Source organism: Balaenoptera ricei, chromosome 3 (assembly GCF_028023285.1).
Source record: "Balaenoptera ricei isolate mBalRic1 chromosome 3, mBalRic1.hap2, whole genome shotgun sequence".
Taxonomy (NCBI): Eukaryota; Metazoa; Chordata; class Mammalia; order Artiodactyla; family Balaenopteridae; genus Balaenoptera; species Balaenoptera ricei.
This window is the reverse complement of record NC_082641.1, coordinates 110,973,230-110,996,722: the sequence shown is the minus strand read 5'-3', so window position 1 is coordinate 110,996,722 and position 23,493 is coordinate 110,973,230. Positions and strand designations below refer to the sequence as shown.

At 38.5% G+C, this 23,493-nt stretch overlaps 1 protein-coding gene across 8 annotated transcripts in view; it reads right to left on the bottom strand.

Annotated features, from left to right (window-relative positions):
• Positions 1–23,493, bottom strand: part of RAD50 (RAD50 double strand break repair protein) — a 243,767-nt gene that overhangs the window by 23,622 nt on the left and 196,652 nt on the right. For all 8 annotated transcript variants that reach the window (XM_059917036.1, XM_059917038.1, XM_059917039.1 and 5 more), the window contains 2 exons: positions 20,282–20,409; positions 17,668–17,892 (listed from right to left, as the gene is read on the bottom strand). In XM_059917036.1, coding sequence (XP_059773019.1) covers positions 17,668–17,892; positions 20,282–20,409 — 353 coding nt within the window. The remainder of the gene's footprint in view (positions 1–17,667; positions 17,893–20,281; positions 20,410–23,493) is intronic.

The following is a 23,493-nucleotide window of genomic DNA, read 5'->3' as shown; positions in this document are numbered from 1 at the left end:
CCCTTCCAGCTCTTACATCTTTCGTATTTTAGCCGTCTCCAGGACTCAAACTACTGAGGAAGGTTAGTTACCATTTTGCAAAATTTGAACTGGATTTCCTCATGTCTCAAGCTATTTCAGTGAATAAAATAATAATTAAAAGGGCCAAATACATGTGTGCCTTCCTAATAAAAAAAATTCATTCAGAAGTAGGATAAAATCAAATAAGTTCATGAAGATTATCCAAGCTGGACAAAAGCAGTAGAAAAGATTATACTTACAAAAGACATTTGCCAACAGTATTATCCTCATCTTTGTTTACAAAATTGTACCAAACTATGAGATATACAGGTTGCCAAAAAATTGGCTAAGATCAATTTTGATTGAATACTCTTCCCTACTGTAGTTACCACCGTGAGAATTTCCTGTCTTCCAACATTTAGGTCAGCGGAAGCCCTCTAGTATAAAGGAAATGATATGATGAGTATCACATTCTACTGAGTATCATGTTCCAAACTAATAGTGGTTTTTATTACTTAGCACATTTTAAAATCCCTAACTTGCCAAACTTAAGTTGCACATTTAAAAGAAAAATGTCCTCTTTTTCTGGATAAAATGTTTAAGACTATTAAACTAATCTCCTAAAACACTTAAAACTGTTGAATTGTTGTATTTCCTTTAGCCAAACTCCCAAATATCAGCTTTTAAAATTCAGGCAATGGTCACCCACTATTAATACAGTGCTTGATAAATATTTGGTTAAAAAAACCTGCGAGTGTGAAATGCCACCAGCTATCATTTGGTTTTGTAATCTTCTTATTTGATGCTACAGGGGCTGCTGATGTGAAACTGTACTGTACCCAAGACAAGAATGAGAATGGTGGCCATGAGTGAGTCCTGGTTAAAGCCCTCACCCCCAAGCTCTCCTTGAGTTGTAAGAAGCCAGGCTCTGAAAAGACTCAAAGAGAGTTGGCTGCCATGGATGCAAAACTTACATGTTTTCACTGAGTCTCAGAAGAAATATGACTTAATGTGCAACATTCCACATCTGGGGGAAAATGACAGTGGAACATTTTGGGGATAGGGTAGAACAGTGTACTTTGATATATTCCAAAATCACTTAATTTTAATTCTTTTAAGTGATTTTAATTCTTCTTTTAAGGGGGTGGATAAGGGATAATAAATTCTAAATAATGGATGTTTTCCCTCTTCTTATCTAGTGTGTCTCTGACCATTGGCAATGCTTACAATCAGTGATTGTTTTAGATGATTACTAATAAAAGATGGTAATCAGCTTTTCTTGAAAATGCACTGCTAATTTCCTGTGTTACCTTAAATAGACAGATGAACGCAACAATTATAATGACTGCATGCTGCTTCTAAGAGGTGAAACAATAAGGGAAATTTTGGACCTTACTTTCTTCTAAGTGAGAAGGCAAATTTAAGGCTCACAGTATAAACCTTAAGAAGATTTGCAAGCATAAGCCCACAAACACTCAATTTTGGAGAAATCGGTACCACTTCTTTTCTTCTCATTTAGAAGAACCCATCTGATAACCAGATAACAGAACTCAGTAAACAGCCTGACTTTGTTCCTCAGGCAAGCCGAAATTGCTGGAAAGCACCACTGTACCTCCCCACCCCCACAAGCTCCTGGCTGGCCCCATCAAGCTCCCTCACATGCCCTCACTCTGCTCAGTGTGATGCCTCTATGACTGAGGCACTTTTCTCTACTGAAACGCCCTTCCTTCATTATTCATGGCCCAGGTCAAGTACAGACTATGGAGCACCTACCATGGTTTCCCCTATTAAACTGTTACCACTTTGCAGGAGGGACAGGGTATGATATTTCTGTCTTCCCAGAGTCTGCCAAGAGAAGACAGAACAGGGGTTTTTGAATGAACAGGTGCCTTATTGAGGGAATTCCTCTTGTTCCTGCTGTCAATGGCTCTCAGGGTCTGTAGGGATAGCAGGAGGGCTCCTAGGTATAGTTTTCTATTTAGTTAACACATGAAATCCCAGGTCTGCAGGTCAGTGTACTAAGAGGAAGAGCTACCTTGTAGCAGAATATGTGCACATAAAATTTAAGACAAAACCAACCTACATAATACCTAACTTGGCCCCTCTGTCCCCTCTAGTTAGCACTCCATTTTTCTGCTCCTCTTCACAGCAGAATTTTTTAAAGAATTATCTATACTCACTGTCTCCATTTCTTACCACCCATTCTCTCCTCATCCAACTCTAAGGCTTCAGTTCCAACCATGCCACTGAGATTGCTCCCCAAAGTGATGAACACCCTCCATTTTATCAATTTCAAGGGTCACTTCTTAGTCCTTCATCTCATTTGACCTCTCAATAGCATTAGACTCCTGAAATACTTTCTGTACTTGGTTTTCAAGCTACCACGCCTTTAAAATTTTTCTTCTACTTCATCAGCTACTTTTTCACTGCATTTGTAAACATCGTGAGTTTTGGGACCCTTCCCATCTCTATCCACAGTTATTCCATATGTAATCTCATTCCATGGCTTTAAATACTATAGATATGATGATAATTCCTAAATTTATACATTTCCCCTGAACTCTAGACTCCAGATTATACATCCAACTGCCTGCTTGACATCTCTACTTAGAAGTCTACAGGCGCCTCAAACTTAAAGTGTCCAACACAGAACTCTAGATTTTCCCCTCCCCAATCTTGCCCATTTTAGGGAATGGGAATTTGCTTTCCCAACATCCTACTGCTCAAGAAAACACATGTAGGATAAATCCTTCTTTCTTTTGCTTTTCCTCCCCTACATTCAATTCAGAAGCAAGGCCTGTCAACTCTATCTCCAAAACAAAAATGGAGTCCATCTACTTTTCTCCATTTCCACTGCTACCATCCTACACCAGTCCACCACTCTCTCCTGGGTGCCCCTATAATCCATTCTCCACACGGCAACACATGTGATTTCTTCAAACTATGAATCAGATTACGTTACCTCCCTGCTTCAAACTGTCCAGTGACTTCCTATCACACTTAGAATAAAATCAAACTGTTAACCAAGGCTGCAAGGCATGGCATACTCTGGGAACCATCTTCCTCTGACCTTATTCCCCTGCTCACTATATTCCAGCCATGCTTGGCTTCTTCCTATTCCTTGAACACCTCATGTTTGTACTGGTCTTAGGGCCTCTGCATCAGCTACTCTCTCCATCTGGAATGCTTGCATCTCAGCTTTGTGCATATCTTGCTTCCTCTCATCAATCAGGTCCCAGCTTAAATGTCACATTCTCAGAAAGATTCTGCCTTAGAAAAGGCCTAAAGTAGCCCCTCAGTTATTCCCATCACCATAGTTAATTTTCACTGTTTATGGATTTATTTCTTAATTTTCTGTTTCTTCATCCCTGTATACTTAGTATACAGTATCTAGAACAGTAGCAAACATGTAAGCACTCAAATCTTAATTGAACAAAATCTTAATACATATGACAATATATATTATGCACATACATACATACACACTTTGCTGAGGAGGTATAAAATATATAAAAATAAATTGACTATTGTGGCTCTAAACCAGGAAGTATGAGTTAATTAACAGTTAGGAAAACTTTCTATATAAATATTGATATTAGTTTTTTAAAGGTTAAAAAGGGTGGGGCGGGGGGGACCATGGTAGCAGCACAGCAGAGTGGGAATATAAAGGCCTTAGTTCTGAGATCTAATTTATCTCAACCATTTAGCTGGGTAATCTTGGACAGTCTTCTTAATCTCTCTGATGAATACTTGCCCTTTACACGTAGATGCCCGAATTCAATCAGATTATGACTAACACATATTAAGTATTGAATTAATATTAGTATCTCCTCTGCAGAGCCCCTGCCCTTGAGAAATTTAGTCTTAAAGCATGTTTAAATAGAAACAACAGAAACCCACGTTTTCTTGGTCAAGTTCCTTAGTGCTCTTAAGAAATAGAGAATTTGGGCTTCCCTGGTGGCGCAGTGGTTGAGAATCTGCCTGCCAATGCAGGGGACACAGGTTCGAGCCCTGGTCTGGGAAGATCCCACATGCCGCAGAGCAACTGGGCCCGTGAGCCACAGTTACTGAGCCTGCGCGTCTGGAGCCTGTGCTCCGCAACAAGAGAGGCCACAACAGTGAGAGGCCTGCACACCACGATGAACAGTGGCCCCCGCTTGCCACAACTAGAGAATGCCCTCGCACAGAAACAAAGACCCAACACAACCATAAATAAAATTAAAAAAAAAAATAAAAGAAAACGCTCCCTATTTCACTTACAAAATTAATTAAAAAAAAAAAAAGAAATAGAGAATTTAACAATATACATTAAAGAATGTAACACTGGGACTTCCCTGGTGGCACAGTGGTTAAGACTCTGCACTCCCAATGCAGGAACCCCAGGTTCAATCCCTGGTCAGGGAACTAGATCCCACATGCATGCTGCAACTAAGAGTCTGCATGCCACAACTAAGGATCCTGCCTGCCGCAACTAAGACCCAGTGCAACCAAATAAATAAATAAAAAATAAAGAATGTAACACGACAAAGAAAGCTGGACTAAATGGCCGGTAAATTTCCCTTTTAATTCTGACTCTATACTGAATGCTATAATGGACTTAAAAAAAAAAAAAGGTTTCCATTTCATAGATAAGGAAACTGAAGCTCAGGGTATTTAAATAATTTGCTAAAGGTCAACAGTCAGATTCAGATTCAGGTAGTCTCTAGAGACAATACTTTTAACCACGGATTATGGATTTTTCAGGATTCAAGAAGATGAAATTTATCAACTTTTACACAAACATTTCTTGCTGTTTAAAACTCAGTTCAATTTTTTCATCAAAACCAACTTAAGTCATCCTATTCTGTACAGTAGATTTTTACTGATAAAAATTGGTTTTGATTTTTGCCTCTTCAAATAAACTTGCCAGTAAGGACTGGGTTTCCTATTCCTTAGTGCTCAACAAATGTTTGGTAAGTTTACTGCACACATAGCATCAGTTGGTAAAGAACTCAAGAAGTAAAAAGCCTTCTAAAGGCATATATGCCTATAGCTGGAAAGACTAAAAGGAATTACGGAATTTTTTTTTTTTAAAAAGACAAATGTTATATATGAATAGTCTACCAGGCAAGGAATTTTTTTTCTTTTTTTTTGGCCGTGGCACAGCATGTGGGATCTTCATTCTCCAACCAGCGATCAAACCCGAGCTGCCTGCAGTGAAAGCGCCTAGTCTTAACCACTGGACCACCAGGGAAGTCCCCGAGGCGAGGATTCTTTAGTAATGTCTTGTTTATGCTCTTATTTCAAAACATTAAATTTCAACAATTTAAACCGTTGGATCTAAAAATCTAGGAGAGAATAATTTCAATATTTGAAGAGGTTTAAAAAAAAAAGTTTCCACTTGGTACAGACATACATATCCATGAGCCTTTCTGGACCCAAGGAGCACTGTAATGTTAACTTATTCACTCACAGTGAAAGAGGACAAAAGATGTGTCCCTCCAAAAGTCATTGTAGAAGTCGAACGTAATCCAACAAAAATCTTATTAGTATTTATTTTTGGAAATAACATAATTGGCTCAATTCCAATTTTCACTTATCTTAAAAGACTATGTACTTTCCAAAATTTGTACACGCCAGAGTTATAGCTAGGTGATTCTGGGGCCACCTTTGCTATCATCATTAACTAAAAGAATCCTCATACTGAAAAGTGGGGTCTTCCTGTCCTCCTGAGCCTTGTGGTCTGAATGCCACTGCTGAGGCTGGTCTGTTCACTATGCTCTTTCCAGAGGAAGCCTTAAAAGAGAAGAGACCCAGGGGCTTCCCTGGTGGCGCAGTGGTTGAGAATCTGCCTGCTAATGCAGGGGACACGGGTTCGAGCCCTGGTCTGGGAAGATCCCACATGCCACAGAGCAACTAGGCCCGTGAGCCACAACTACTGAGCCTGTGCATCTGGAGCCTGTGCTCCGCAACAAGAGAGGCCACAATAGTGAGAGGCCCGCGCACCGCGATGAAGAGTGGCCCCCGCTTGCCACAACTAGAGAAAGCCCTCGCACAGAAATGAAGACCCAACACAGCCAAAAATTAATTAATTAATTAATTAATTAAAAAAAAAAAAGAGAGAAGAGACCCTGTCTGTGTACTTCTCTTAGCACTGAGGAGGATATTTTCCTTTTTAGAAAACAACAACAGATAAAATCTAAGATGACCGATAATTCTCCTGCTACAAATACCTAGAAATGCTAGACAGTCTGATTTATAAAAAAAATTACTTTACATTATAGCTGAGTTTACAAGAAAGAAAGGCAAATCCCTACATGGTGGAAACAAAGATGGAACTAAAAACCAGAACGGTCAATGTGTGATATGATACCGCAGCTGAATTTAGTTATTATTTTCATAACCCAGAGTTTCAGTATTATAACCCAGGACAGAAGATGAGGCATAGGACCCAAGTGAGGCAGAAAGAAGTGACTCCCAACATAAAGGCTAAGACTATTGAACAGCAACTTTCAATAAAAGAGTGGAAAATTAATAATTCGCAAGTTCAAAGTACTGGGCAAATGCCTTACATGGTTTTAAGGTCCTTTGTTATACCGCCAGTGTAGTTCAGGAACTCCCAAATTGAAAAATTAACATAAAAACTAGACTTAGGCCAGTGTTATCCCAGAGTGCCCAGCAGATACAAAACAAATCTCTGTGGGGAGGGACATCCACACAAAAAGGTCACAAGGGCGCTTCATAGGAAAAAAAAAAAAAAGCACTACTAAAGATGGGCTTACAATTAAACACTACATGAAACCCAAGAAATACTTCACTAGGGCTAGAATCAGCACACAAAATAGTAGAAAGAGACTCCTAAAAATGTGAAATAAAAAAATGACAATGTGGGGACTTCCCTGGTGGTTAAGAATCCGCCTGCCAATGCAAGGGACATGGGTTTGACCCCTGGTCTGGGAAGATCCCACATGCCGCAGAGCAACTAAGCCTGTGCGCCACAACTACTGAGCCTGCACTCTAGAGCCGGCATGCTGCAACTACTGAAGCCCACGTGCCTAGAGCCTGTGCTCTGCAACAAGAGAAGCCACTGGCATGAGAAGCCCACGCACCACAACAAAGAGTAGCCCCTGCTCGCTGCAACTAGAGAAAGCCCTCATGCAGCAACAAAGACCCAACACATCGCCCCCACCCCGCAAAAAATAAAATAATTTTTAAAAAAATGACAATGTGAAAGAGAATATGAAATATGTATAGTTAAAATGAGTAAAGACATACAAGAAGGAATCAAAACACTAAGGAAAAAATATATTATGAAAAAAAGAAAAATTTCTGAAAATGCATAAAATAGAACTTAATGGAATTGAAAAATACATTGAAATACTGAAATGAAAAGTAAATTTAAACAGGACAACTCAACAGGCAGTATAAGCAGCAGCTAAAGAATCTGTGCACTGGAAGGTATTTATGAGGAAGTTACCCAGTGTATTACCAGTATATTCAAGAGGGGTTAAGCAATATGGAAGGAAAAGAATGAGAAGGTTTATTTATGTCTAATGAGAAATGAAGGAGAGGATAATAGTAAGAAATGGGGGAAGGATAATACTTGAAGAGATAATATATGAGAATTTTCCAAAATTAATGAAAGGTATCAACCCTCAGATCAATAGGCATAATTCCTGAATAGAACTAAAACTAAACCTACATCTAGACGCACTCTAAAAAAATGCAGAATACTGGAGACAAGGGAAAAATCTTAAAAGAACCAGAGAAAAAAGGCAGATTACCTCCAAAGGAATAATTAGAATGATTTCTCAACAGCAAACATGGAGGTCAGGAAAAAATGGAATATTTTCAAAGTACTAAAAGAAAAAAACAACCTTTTAATCTAGAACTTATGCTCAGCTAAACTATCAAGACTGAAAGCAAAGACTTTTCAAAGACTGGAAGAGAATTTACTATTAACAATCCTTCACTGAAAAAAATTATTAAAGGATGTACTTCAAAAAAAAAAAAAAGAGAGAGAAACTGAAGCTAAAGAAGGAAGGAGTGGGATTTACAAGAAATTGGTAAACATATGTGGGCTTATCCAAATAAGCACTGACTATGAAACCATAACATTAATTATTACTAATTTGAGATGATATAAAAACAAGGTAAAATGAAAATACCAGACAATAGAAACACAGCAGATAGGAGAAATTAATTAACATTCAAGAAGAAGATAAAGCAAGTCATATTAGAGACATGGTTCTTAAACTTTGATGTGCATTGTAATCACCTGGAAGGCCTGTTAAAACACAGCCTGCTGGGACTTGTCCCTAACATTTCTGAACTAACAGGTCTGGAGTGGAAAGTGAGAATTTTCATTTCTAACAAGTTCCAAGGTGATGCTGATAATGTTGCTCCAGGACTCCTTTGGGAATCAATACATTTGATTTTTTTAGGTTGAATATGCATGTTAAAAAATTAAAGGTAAACACCCAAATAACTAAAGTATAATATATCATTTACAACCCAAAGAAGGGAAAAAGGAGGAATAAAGAAAAATAAATCAATCAATCCCATAGAAGTCAGGAAAGTAGAAAAAAACTAGAAATAAATATAACTAAGTAATCAATCACAATGAAATGAACAGACTAAATTCACTAGTTAAAAGACAAAAGATGCACAGACTGAATAAAAAACAAAATTTTGCTACATGCTGAATATACTGTAAAGTTGTAGCAATTACAACAGTCTTGGTAATGGGACAGAGATAGACAAAGTGACCAATGAAACAATATAAAACCCAGAACTGAACCATGCACACATGGAATTCTGACATGACAGAAGTGACACTGCAGATCATTAGAAAAGGATAGACTTCTCAATAAACAGAGCCAGGACAACTGGTATCCATAAGGGAAAAAATGAAATTGGATTCCTACCTCATACTGTACATAAAATTCAATTTAGAATTAAATACTTAAATGTATTTGAATGTGAAAAGCAAAACTGTAAAACTTTTAGAAGAAAATATAGGAATAGGGAAGGATTTCTTAAGACACAAAAGAGCTAACCATAAAAGACTGGTAAATATAACTATCTTACAATCAAATCTGTTTATTAAAAGACACTATAAGAAAGTGAAAAGATAAACAAAAAACTTGAGATGATATTTATAACACATATAACTGAAAAAGAATTAAAATTCAGAAGAGCTAAAAGAACACATGTAAATCAGTAAGACTACCAATAATACATTAAAAATGGGTACAGGGACTTCCCTGGTGGCGCAGTGGTTAAGAATCCACCTGCCAATGCAGGGAACACGGATTTGATCCCTGGTCTGGCTCCCACATGCCGTGGAGCAACTAACCCCGTGCTCCACAACTACTGAGCCGGCACTCTAGAGCCTTCAAGCCACAACTACTGAGCTTGTGCACCACAACTACTGAAGCCCGCACACCCTAGAGCCTGCGTGCCACAACTACTGAAGCCTGCATGCCTAGAGTCTGTGTTCTGAAATAAGAGAAACCACCACAATGAGAAGCCTGCGCACCGCAACGAAGAGTAGCCCCCACTCTCCATAACTAGAGAAAGCCCGCGGGCAGCAACATAGCCAAAAATAAAATTAAATTTAAAAAAAATGAGTATAAAATACAAACATTTCAAAGAAGAAACATGATCAAACATAAAGAGATGTTCAGCATCATTAGAAATTGGGACTGCAAATGAAGACCACAATGATTTACCATTTAAAACCCATTAGACTGGGGGAGCTTCAAGATGGTGGAAGAGTAAGATGTGGAGATCACCTTCCTCCCCACAAATACATCAGAAATACATCTACATGTGGAACAACTCCTACAGAACACCTACTGACCGCTGGCAGAAGACCTCAGACCTCCCAAAAGGCAAGAAACTCCCCACATACCTGGGTAGGGCAAAAGAAAAAAGAAAAAACAGAGACAAAAGAATAGGGACAGGACCTGCACCAGTGGGAGGGAGCTGTGAAGGAGGAAAGGATTCCACACACTAGGAAGCCCCTTCGCGGGCGGAGACTGCGGGTGGCGGGGGCGGGGAGCTTCGGAGCCACGGAGGAGAGCGCAGCAACAGGGGTGCAGAGGGCAAAGCGGAGAGATTCCCGCATAGAGGATCGGTGCCGACCAGCACTCACCAGCCCGAGAGCTTGTCTGCTTACCCGCTGGGGCGGGCGGGGGCTGAGAGCTGAGGCTCAGGCTTCAGAGGTCAGACCCCAGGGAGAGGACTAGGGTTGGCTGCGTGAACACAGCCTGAAGGGGGCTAGTGCGCCACAGCTAGCCGGGAGGGAGCCCGGGAAAAAGTCTGGAGGTGCCGAAGAGGCAAGAGACATTGTCTTGCCTCTTTGTTTCCTGGTGCGCGAGGAGAGGGGATTAAGAGCGCCACTTAAAGGAGCTCCAGAGACAGGCGCAAGCCACGGCTATCAGTGCGGACCCCAGAGACGGGCATGAGACACTAAGGCTGCTGCTGCAGCCACCAAGAAGCCTGTGTGCAAGCACAAGTCACTATCCACACCTCCCCTCCCGGGAGCCTGTGCAGCCCGCCACTGCCAAGGTCCTGAGATCCAGGGACAACTTCCCCAGGAGAACACACGGCACCTCAGATTGTTGCAACATCATGTTGGCCTCTGCCGCCACAGGCTCGCCCCGCATTCCGTACCCCTCCCTCCCCCCCGCCTGAGTGAGCCAGAGCCCCCGAATCAGCTGCTCCTTAAACCCCGTCCTGTCTGAGCGAAGAACAGACGCCTTCAGGCGACCTACACGCAGAGGCGGGTCCAAATCCAAAGCTGAACCCCAGGAGCTATGTGAACAAAGAAGAGAAAGGGAAATTTCTCCCAGCAGCTTCAGGAGCAGCGGATTAAATCTCCACAATCAACTTGATGTACCCTGCATCTGTGGAATACCTGAATAGACAACGAATCATCCCAAATTGAGGAGGTGGACTTTGGGAGCACCAATATATATATATTTTTTTCCCTTTTTCTCTTTTTGTGAGTGTGTATGTGTATGCTTCTATGTGTGATTTTGTCTGTATAGCTTTGCTTTTACCATTTGTCCTAGGGTTCTGTCTGTCCGTTTCTTTTTTTTTTAGTATAGTTTTTGGCACTTGTTATCATTGGTGGATTTGTGTTTTGGTTTGGTTGCTCTCTTCTTTCTTTCTTTCTTTTTTTTCTCCCTTTTATTCTGAGCCGTGTGGATGATGCTCCAGCCAGGCATCAGGGCTGTGCCTCTGAGGTGGGAGAGCCGAGTTCAGGACACTGGTCCACAAGAGACCTCCCAGCTCCACGTAATATCAAACGGTGAAAATCTCCCAGAGATTTCCATCTCAATGCCAAGACCCAGCTCCACTCAACGACCAGCAAGCTACAGTGTTAGACACCCTATGCCAAACAACTAGCAAGACAGGAACACAACCCCATCCATTAGCAGAGAGGCTGCCTAAAATCATAATAAGGCCACAGAAACCCCAAAACACACCACCAGACGTGGATCTGCCCCCCAGAAAGACAAGATCCAGCCTCTTCCACCAGAACACAGGCACTAGTCCCCTCCACCAGGAAGCCTACACAACCCACTGAACCAAACTTAGCCACTGGGGACAGACACCAAAAACAACAGGAACTACAAACATGCAGCCTGCAAAAAGGAGACCCCAAACACAGTGAGTTAAGCAAAATGAGAAGACAGAGAAGCACACAGCAGATGAAGGAGCAAGGCAAAAACCCACCAGACCTAACAAATGAATAGGAAATGGGCAGTCTACCTGAAAAAGAACTGAGTAATGACAGTAAAGATGATCCAAAATCTTGGAAACAGAATGGAGAAAATACAAGAAACGTTTAACAAGAACCTAGAAAAACTAAAGAGCAAACAAACAATGATGAACAACACAATAAATGAAATTAAAAATTCTCTAGAAGGAATCAATAGCAGAATAACTGAGGCAGAGAACGGTAAGTGACCTGGAAGATAAAATAGTGGAAATAACTACCGCAGAGCAGAATAAAGAAAAAAGAATGAAAAGAATTGAGGACAGTCTCAGAGACCTCTAGGACAACATTAAATGCACCAACATTCGAATTACAGGGGTCCCAGAAGAAGAAGAGAAAAAGAAAGGGACTGAGAAAATATTTGAAGAGATTAAAGTTGAAAACTTCCCTAACATGGGAAAGGAAATAGTCAAGTCCAGGAAGCACAGAGTCCCATACAGGATAAATCCAAGGAGAAACACGCCAAGACACATATTAATCAAACTATCAAAAATTAAATACAAAGAAAAAATACTAAAAGCAGAAAGGAAAAAACAACAAGTAACACACAAAGGAATCCCCATAAGGTTAACAGCTGATCTTTCAGCAGGAACTCTGCAAGCCAGAAGGGAGTGGCAGGACATACTTAAAGTGATAAAGGAGAAAAACCTACAACCAAGATTGCTCTATCCAGCAAGGATCTCATTCAGATTCAACAGAGAAATTAAAACATTTACAGACAAGTAAAAGCTAAGAGAATTCAGCACCACCAAACCAGCTTTACAACAAATGCTAAAGGAACTTCTCTAGGCAGGAAACACAAGAGAAGGAAAAGACCTACAATAACAAACCCAAAACAATTAAGAAAATGGTAAGAGGAACATACATATCGATAATTACCTTAAATGTAAATGGACTAAGGCTCTAACCAAAAGACACAGACTGGCTGAATGGATACAAAAACAAGACCTGTATATATGCTGTCTACAAGAAACCCACCTCAGACCTAGGGACACATACAGACTGAAAGTGAGGGGATGGAAAAAGATATTCCATGCAAATGGAAATCAAAAGAAAGTTGGAGTAGCAATTCTCATATCAGACAAAATAGACTTTAAAACAAAGATTATTACAAGAGACAAAGAAGGACACTACATAATGATCAAGGGATCAATCCAAGAAGAAGATATAACAATTGTACATATTCATGCACCCAACATAGGAGCACCTCAATACATAAGGCAAATGCTAACAGCCATAAAAGGGGAAATCGACAGTAAGACAATCATACTAGATAGGGGACGTTAACACCCCACTTTCACCAATGGACAGATATCCAAAATGAAAATAAATAAGGAAACACGAGCTTTAAATGATACATTAAACAAGATGGACTTAATTGATATTTATAGAATATTCCATCCAAAAACAACAGAATACACATTCTTCTTAAGTGCTCATGGAACATTCTCCAGGATAGATCATGTCTTGGGTCACAAATCAAGCCTTGGTAAATTTAAGAAAATTGAAACCACATCAAGTATCTTTTCCGACCACAACGCTATGACACTAGATATCAATTACAGGAAAAAATATGTAAAAGATACAAACACATGGAGACTAAACAATACACTACTTAATAACCAAGAGATCAATGAAGAAATCAAAGAGGAAATCAAAAAATACCTAGAAACAAATGACAATGAACACACGACGACCCAAAACCTATGGGATGCAGAAAAAGCAGTTCTAAGAGGGAAGTTTATAGCAATACAATCCTACCTTAAGAAACAAGAAACATCTCAAACAAACAGCCTAACCTTACACCTAAAGCAATTAGAGAAAGAACAAAAAAACCCCAATGTTAGCAGAAGGAAAGAAATCATAAAGATCAGATCAAAAATAAATGAAAAAGAAATGAAGGAAACAATAGCAAAGATCAATAAAACTAAAAGCTGTTTCTTTGAGAAGATAAACAAAATTGATAAACCATTAGCCAGACTCATCAAGAAAAAAAGGGAGAAGACTCAAATCAATAGAATTAGAAATGAAAAAGGAGAAGTAACAGCTGACACTGCAGAAATACAAAGGATCATGAGAGATTACTACAAGCAACTATATGCCAATAAAATGGACAACCTGGAAGAAATGGACAAATTCTTAGAAATGCACAACCTTCCAAGACTGAACCAGGAAGAAATAGAAAATATGAACAGACCAATCACAAGCACTGAAATTGAAACTGTGATTAAAAATCTTCCAACAAACAAAAGCCCAGGACCAGATGGCTTCACAGACAAATTCTACCAAACATTTAGAGAAGAGCTAACACCTATCCTTCTCAAACTCTTCCAAAATATAGCAGAGGGAGGAACACTCCCAACCTCATTCTACGAGGCCACCATCACCCTGATACCAAAACCCGACAAAGATACTACAAAAAAAGAAAATTAGAGGCCAATATCACTGATGAACATACATGCAAAAATCCTCAACATAACACTAGCAAACAGAATCCAGCAGCACATTAAAAGGATCATACACCATGATTAAGTGGGGTTTATCCCAGGAATGCAAGGATTCTTCAATATATGCAAATCAATCAATGTGATACACCATTTAAGAAATTGAAGGAGAAAAACCATATGATCATCTCAATAGATGCAGAGAAAGCTTTCCACAAAATTCAACACCCATTTATGATAAAAACCCTCCAGAAAGTAGGCATAGAGGGAACTTTCCTCAACATAATAAAGGCCATATATGACAAACCCACAGCCAACACTGTCCTCAATGGTGAAAAACTGAAACCATTTCCACTAAGATCAGGAACAAGACAAGGTTGCCCACTCTCACCACTATTATTCAACATAGTTTTGGTAGTTTTAGCCACAGCAATTAGAGAAGAAAAATAAATAAAAGGAATCCAAGTCAGAAAAGAAGAAGTAAAGCTGTCACTGTTTGCAGATGACATGATACTATACATACAGAATCCTAAAGATGCTACCAGAAAACTACTAGAGCTAATCAATGAATTTGGTGAAGGAGCAGGATACAAAATTCATGCACAGAAATCTCTTGCATTCCTATACACTAATGATGAAAAATCTGAAAGTGAAGTTAAGAAAACACTCCCATTTACCAATGCAACAAAAAGAATAAAATATCTAGGAATAAACCTACCTAAGGAGACAAAAGACCTGTATGCAGAAAATTATAAGACACTGATGAAACAAATTAAAGATGATACAAATAGATGGAGAGATATACCATGTTCTTGGATTGGAAGAATCAACACTGTGAAAATGACTATACTACCCAAAGCAATCTACAGATTCAATGCAATCCCTATCAAACTACCACTGGCATTTTTCACAGAACTAGAACAAAAAATTTCACAATTTGTATGGAAACACAAAAGACCCCGAATAGCCAAAGCAATCTTGACAAAGTAAAACGGAGCTGGAGGAATCAGGCTCCCTGACTTCAGACTACACTACAAAGCTACAGTAATCAAGACAGTATGGTACTGGCACAAAAACAGAAATACAGATCAATGGAACAGGATAGAAAGCCCAGAGATAAACCCACGCACATATGGTCACCTTATCTTGGATAAAGGAGGCAAGAATATACAGAAGAGAAAAGACAGCCTCTTCAATAAGTGGTGCTGGGAAACTGGACAGCTACATGTAAAAGAATGAAATTAGAACACTCCCTAACACCATACACAAAAGTAAACTCAAAATGGATTAAAGACCTAAATGTAAGGCTAGATACTATCAAACTCTTAGAGGAAAACATAGGCAGACACTCTATGACATAAATCACAGCAAGATCCTTTTTGACCCACCTCCTAGAGAAATGGAAATAATAACAAAAATAAACAAATGGGACCTAATGAAACTTAAAAGCTTTTGCACAGCAAAAGAAACCATAAACAAGATGAAAAGACAATCCTCAGGAGAAAATATTTGCAAATGAAGCAACTGACAAACGATTAATCTCCAAAATTTACAAGCAGCTCATGCAGCTCAATATCAAAAAAACAAACAACCCAATCCAAAAATGGGCAGAAGACCTAAATAGACATTTCTCCAAAGAAGATATACAGACTGCCAACAAACACATGAAAGAATGCTCAACATCATAAATCATTAGAGAAAAACAAATCAAAACTACAATGAGATATCATCTCACATCGGTCAGAATGGCCATCCTCAAAAAATCTACAAACAATAAATGCTGGAGAGGGTGTGGAGAAAAGGGAACACTCTTGCACTGTTGGTGGGAATGTAAATTGATACAGCCACTATGGAGAACACTATGGAGGTTCCTTAAAAAACTACAAATAGAACTACCATACGACCCAGCAATCCCACTACTGGGCATATACCCTGAGAGAACCATAATTCAAAAAGAGTCAGGTACCACAGTGTTCATTGCAGCTCTATTTACAATAGCCAGGACATGGAAGCAACCTAAGTGTCCATCAACAGATGAATGGATAAAGAAGATGTGGCACATATATACAATGGAATATTACTCAGCCATAAAAAGAAACGAAATTGAGTTATTTGTAGTGAGATGGATGGACCTAGAGTCTGTCATACAGAGTGAAGTAAGTCAGAAAGAGAAAAACAAATACCGTATGCTAACACATATGTATGGAATCTAAAAAAAAAAGAAACAGAAAAAGAAAAAAATGGTCATGAAGAACCTAGGGGCAAGACTGGAATAAAGACACAGACTTACTAGAGAATGGACTTGAGGATACGGGGAGCAGGAAGGGTAAGCTGCGACAAAGTGAGAGAGTGGCATGGACATATATACACTACCAAACATAAAATAGATAGCTAGTGGGAAGCAGCCGCATAGCATAGGGAGATCAGCTCTGTGCTTTGTGACCACCTAGAGGGGTGGGGTAGGGAGGGTGGGAGGGAGGGAGACTCAAGAGGGAAGAGAGATGGGGACATATGTATATGTATAACTGATTCACTTTGTTATAAAGCAGAAACTAACACACCATTGTAAAGCAATTATACTCCAATAAAGATGTTTAAAAAAATAAAATAAAATAAAAATAAAACCCATTCGATTTGCAAAAATTAAAAATCAACAAAATCAATGTCACAGAATGCATCAAAGAGAACCCTTGTATTTCGCTAGTGGTATAAATTAGTAAAACGACTTTGGAAAACAATCGAACATTATTTTGTAAAATTGCGCATACCCTGCAACCCAGCAATTTTACTCCCACACGTACTCTAGAGAATCTCTTACACCTTTGCTCTGGAAGACATGACATGAATGTTCGTAGAAGCAAGGGTTATGTCAGTAAAGAGCTGGAAACAACCCAAATGTCCATCTACTGGAAAATGGATACATTATGGTATATTTCCACAAAAGAATTCTGTACATCAGTGAAAATGCATACACCACAGCTATAAGCAACTTAATAAAAGCAAAACAAAGTAAAACAAGCAAAAAAGCAAATTCTAGAAGAGTACACAGAGTATATCATATTTTTAAAAAAGCTCAAAAAATGATACATATGATAAAATTATTTTTTAAAAAGCAGGGAGCAAAAATCTGTGTCAGTGGTTACAAGGAGTGAGGATGACAAATGGCTAAGGAGGAGCATCTACGTGGATGGCAGTTAGTGATAATTGTAGAGTTCTTGGATTGTGTATGGGGGGGTGGGATCATGAGTGCTCCTTAATATTAATATGCTTTATAACTTAACTTCATAATTCAAGTAAGCATGTGTGTATGTGTACACACATATATACATATATTTTTCCATTCTGTGGTAGGTATGAAATACATTAAAAAAGTTAAAAAGGGGGAAAGTAAGACTAAATTATGCTAGTTAATATTGATTGCAATGGGAACCAAATTCCCAGTCCAATACTTACTGGTCAAGGGTCTTATAATAAATGTCCAGATCCTTGTTCACAAGCTCTGTTGTTCTCATAACAATCATCATTTCCCTATACTTTTCCTCGGCATCCCGAAATTGAGGTTCTCGAAGTTCTTTCTTAAAATGAATAATTTCTTCCTCATAACCTTTCTGTCGCCCTATTGCCAAACTGTGATTTCTTTTTATATTTTCTATTTTTTCTTCCAACTTCTGATGTTCACTAGGAGGGAAAACGACAAATGAGGACCATTTTTAGATTTTCGCAGCCTAAAGTGGAAAAGACAGATTTCTTCAGATAGATAAATATCATTCTCTTTAGCAATCAGCATATGAAAACAGTCTCTCCTTGCTTTTTCTTTAAGGTTTCAGTACGAAAGAAAACTTTTTTCTTTCCAAATCTCTGAAGCATCCACGTTTCTGAACAGCTGATTTCTGTGTGCTGAATAAAGTACTCTCGTAACATGTGAACACTGAAAATGTTCCTGATGTTTACACACTAACCTAAGAAAAGTACTCTTGGTGATTAATATTACAAATTCACAAACTTCTCATTGTGAACTAAGAATGCACAGTTACCAACTCTGAGAAGTTACTGAGCAACAGGTATCATCAGTTCGTTCACAGTATGTCAGACAAAATAAAATTTTATCTCAAACAATTTACGCAGTAGTATTACTAAGAGTTTGTATTTCTCTATTAAAACAAAATTTCTCTTGCATAAGTATAAAAAGCATCAATAAAAAGAGGGGATATATGTATACGTATAGCTGATTCACTTCGCTGTACAGCAGAAACTAACACAACATTGTAAAGCAAGTATACTCCAATAAAAATTAAAAAAAAAAAAGAAAAGAAAAACATGGAGAGGAGTTCCAAAAAACAAAGCATCAATACTGACAAAACAGTAAAATACTTAAACTTTTCTGATAACTTGGTAGATAATACAGATTTTAACGTGTGCTTTAAAAATCTTCATTCATTTAACAATTACTTATTAGGCATCCTCTTATTTGCCAGGCACTTCTCTCAAGATTATGAACATCCTTATAGAACTGGCCTGATTATCCTGTTTTGTTGACATTTCTGTTGTGTCCTGGTTGAAGGTTTGAAAAAGAGAAGTTATGCTTAGTAGTCTGAATGAATGTAAAAAGCACTGTTATGTACTATTGACAGAAGGAATTATAAAAATATCTGCTTTTGATCTTTAGTAGCAAGGAATAAACTGTTTCATTTAAAAGCTTGTTCTATAAGCTTCCCTTTTTTTTTTTCAACTTGGCACCAAGAACACCAACATTACAGTATTAAAGAGCTGAGGCTTGGAAGCTAGGATATCTGGTCACATTCCTGGCTTTCATTCTAATTTCCTGTGATCTTTTGTTCTGGGTCTCAGTGTCCTAATGCATAAAAAACAAACAGGCTGAAAGATGAAGCACTCTTCTAGTTGTTAAGTCTGATTTCCTTGATATATGAAAGAGATTTAAAATAGCTAAACCAAGAGAACTTACAATAACATAGGAGTAACTATTTGTTAGGTTTTAATAACTAAATTTCAATTTATTATATCCTTTAGAAAAACTTAAGCATTCTTTGATTCAGATTTCTTTGTGAAATCACAAGAAAAATGAAAAATCTACAAGGAATGGCTGAATGAATGAGTATATCCAACCAGCTGAGGTGGTTCCAAAAAATCTTTTTGGCTAGTACAACCTTTTACACCAGTCTAGTGCCTTAGCATCAACCAGGTTCTTACAGAATTCCTAAGGCAACTCTAAGGCAGAGAAAGCAAGAATAAAATCTTTTCTGCTGTAGCAGGAAGATAGCAACTACAGTAAGTACCAATAAAACCAGATGAAAGGAGAATTCTATTAATCGCAAAAATAATGCTCTGGTTGGCACATAATTACACCTGGGACCATGTAGAATGGGTCACCAATGTCAAACTGCTTTGGCAATAACTCCATTAAGAGTTAAGCATTAAGCTCTGACCCAGGCAGGGTCCAGAGGCCATACATTCTTTATGCCATGATCTTGCGAAGCAGGCTCGCGAAAGTCTGGGAACTTGGTATTTTTAATACTGGCCATCACTGCATAGTCATAGTGTGACTATAAATTCTATATTACTACTTCAGCTTGTAAAGCCATGAAATATATTTGTATAAAAAGTGCCCATCGGAGCTTTCCTGGTGGCGCAGTGGTTGGGAGTCTGCCTGCCAATGCAGGGGACATGGGTTCGAGCCCTGGTCTGGGAAGATCTCACATGCCACGGAGCCACTAAGCCCGTGAGCCACAACTACTGAGCCTGCGCGTCTGGAGCCTGTGCTCCGCAACGGGAGAGGCCACGACAGTGAGAAGCCCGCGCACCACGATGAAGAGTGGCCCCCACTCGCCGCAACTGGAGAAAGCCCTCGCACAGAAACGAAGACCCAACATAGCCAAAAATGGATAAACAAATAAATAAATTTTTTAAAAAAGTGCCCATCTTCCTTTAAGTCTGAAAGGACACTTTGGCTACAGGCTTATATTCTTTTTAAAAAACATGTATTGAATATTTTTCATGTTTCTATAATAAAGACCTTTATTTAAACTAAAGACTATTTTTAAAAACATACTTTTTCATTTGTAAAACCTGCATTTGACCCATTTCCTTCAAATGTTGTTTTCTTTCTTCTTCAACTTCTTTTAGTTCTTCATTCCTTTTTCTTAAAGTAAGGTTATCCTGTAGCCACCTTTCTTGTATCTAAATGTAAATATGAAATTCGTTAATAAAAATAATCAAGTTACCAACATGTGATTCATAGCAGGCAGCTGGTGACAGGTAGTGCTAATTCTGCCTTAGAATCATGTGTAACTCAGCAGAGGGAGAAGAAGCCAGTGTAAAGGAATCTCCAGGCCTGGAGGAATCTGGATGGCCCATATACACACAAAACAGACATTAAAATGATGAGATAAAATGATATAACTGGATTTTTAATATTTTATACCTATGCCCCATTGGATCATCTTGCATAATAACCTCACAATGGAGCCTAGTGATCTAAAAGATAACAAGAGAGCAAGACTACTATCAAAGTCTCCCCCACTTTTTTTCCCTAGTTGTATTTGTCTACTAACACATGCCAAGACCATTATATACTATTAAGTATGTCAGATAAGATTTTTACCTTCGAGCTGACAGAAAATCATACAAGGTAGTAAGAAGTTTCACAAAAACAGTAAGTCTATATACTTGATGACACTTTTCTGGCCACTGAATTGAACTGAAAAATTCAAACTTAGCTGTTCTTGTTGAGTAGTTTTGTCCTTAAAAAGCAACCACTAAATCATCTGGCGGCAGCAGCAGCACCAACACAATTATTTCAATAGTTTTCCTGGTGATTAAAATGGACTATGTTTTCAAGAGACAAACAGGAAACAATTTATAAGTTGACTCTTTGGAACTTAGGAAAACAAAATTTCCTGCAGGAAGTGGTGGTCTGGCCCATAAAAGCCTGAATAGAAAAAATTCATCCTAAGTTTGGAGTCAGGCCTTCTCAAAGACCCTTCTACAGCAACCCTTGTAGCTGAGATAAACTCAGTGATGTGGGAAGTAGGAGGCAGGGGCAGATCTTTGGTAACATTTTGTTGCCAACAGTACTGACACAGGAGTCACCAGGGAAAAAAGATTTGGGAGGTGGGAGAGAAGAAGGGAAGCCAAGGACTTCTCTCATATGCTTAATGTTCACATCCAACCCTGCCCATCTATGAATCACTATTTTGAGTTTTTTTTTTGTTTTTCTTAACTGTCATTAAGGTTCCTTTCAGTTTTCCTGGAACTAATAATATAAATATATACGTATCTATTAAAGGCATCATTATAAGCAGTTAGAGATGACTAAAATGATATGGTTGTAAATGTCCTTTTGTTGCCAAGGCAACCTAATGTACCACCGCAGCTGCTATGACTCTCCAAGATTCTCCCATGGGGAACTATGCTTATACATTTTCCTTATTAGGAACAAAAGAATGTGGCACTGCTTGCTTTCATCTAATATTATATAACAATGGAATTTGCTTTCATGAATACCTGAAAGGACTCTTTAAAGGGCTATCACATTTTTAGGTGAGAATGATTTTTTGCATGAAATAATGTTCCTGGTGTGTTATCCTGCATGGTCACCAGAAAGCTAGGGATTTCCTTCTTTTAGGTCAGCTTCTAATTGCTCTTTCATTCTGAAAGACAGTATATAGCACAGTAGTTAAAGAGCATAGGCTTTGAAGTCAGGTATACCTAGGCTCAAATCTCAGCATTACAACTTTCAAATAGGGTGACTTTGGACAAATTAGTTTAAATTATCTGAGCCTTTTAAAGATTAAAATAGTTAGTGTATGTAAAAAGTACTAAATACAGTGCCTGGCTCAATAATTGCTAGTGAAATACCTTTTGGGTCAAATCTGTCCTTATACTTTAAGCAGTAAAAATTCCAGTTACAGTCTTCAAAATAGAAAATAGGAGAGAAAGAAGAGATGAAGTATCAGAGAAAACCAGATGCAGGTATACTACACCAAAACTGTTTTTCTATTATAATAGCAATTTGACAATGTAGGGTCAAGTTCTACCTCTGTTACTCACTACTTTTGTGACCTTGGGCAATTCAGGTCACCTCCAGTTCCCTTCATCTGAAAAATGAGGGAGGAAGATTATTAAACTTCCAAATTTTAAAATTCTGTGGAGTAAATTTAATAGGGCTTAAGTGCGTAAATAAGCTGTTAGGCTCCTCAACTCTTAGATAGTAACCCCAATCACTCAGCTCAGAGCAGTTAATGCATGCAGCTGGTCACTTAAAGGAACCATAAAAATTAGCTGCTTTATAGTTACCTGTGATAGAGTAATATGCTGAATAAACCCGATTCCAAAACCCACCAAAAGTCTGGTTGGCAAAAATGCCATTTATAGAGGATTTCCTGAAAGCCATGCGATGCTCTGACTCAGTGATTGATAGTTAAGGGGATACATCAGAACCCCTGAGGAACTTTAACAAAATATACATGCGTATGCGTATGCCCATGCCCCAGAGGTTCCCATTTATTGGTCTGGAATGGAGAAAGAGATGTGTATTTTCAATAACCCAGGTGATTTTTTTTTTTAAGTTTGAGATGTAATTCATATATCATAAAATTCACCAATTTAAAGTGCACAATTCAGTGGTTTCAGTATATTCACAAGGTTCTCATTCCAGCACATTTTATCACCCCAAATAGAAACTCCATACCCATTAGCAGTCACTCTCTATTCCCTTTTCTTTCTTTCCCCCCAACCCCCAGCAACACTTCTCTGCTTTCTGTCTCTATGGATTTGCCTATTCTGTACATTTCATATAAATGGAATCATACAATACAGTCTTTTGTGATTGACTTCATTTAGCATAATGTTTTCAAGGTTTGTCCATGTTGCAGCATCTATCAATATTTCATTCCTTTTAATAGCTGAGTAACATTCCATGATGGTTAATTTTATGTGTCAACTTGACACCACAGGGTGCCAAGACATTTGGTCAAACATTATTCTGAGTGTCTTTGACAGTGTTTCTGGATGAGATTAACATTTACACTGGTAGACTGAATAAGTAAAGCAGACTGCCCTTCCTAATGTGGGTGGGCCTCATCCAGTCAACTAAAGACGTGAACAGAACAAAAAAGGCTGAATAAGGGGTAACTCATCCTGCCTGACTGTATGAGGTGGGACAGTGGTTTTTTCCTGCCTTCATATTTAAACTGAAACCTCGGCTCTTCTTGGATCTAGAGCCTATTAGCTCTCCCAGTTCTCAGGCTTCAGACTCAAACT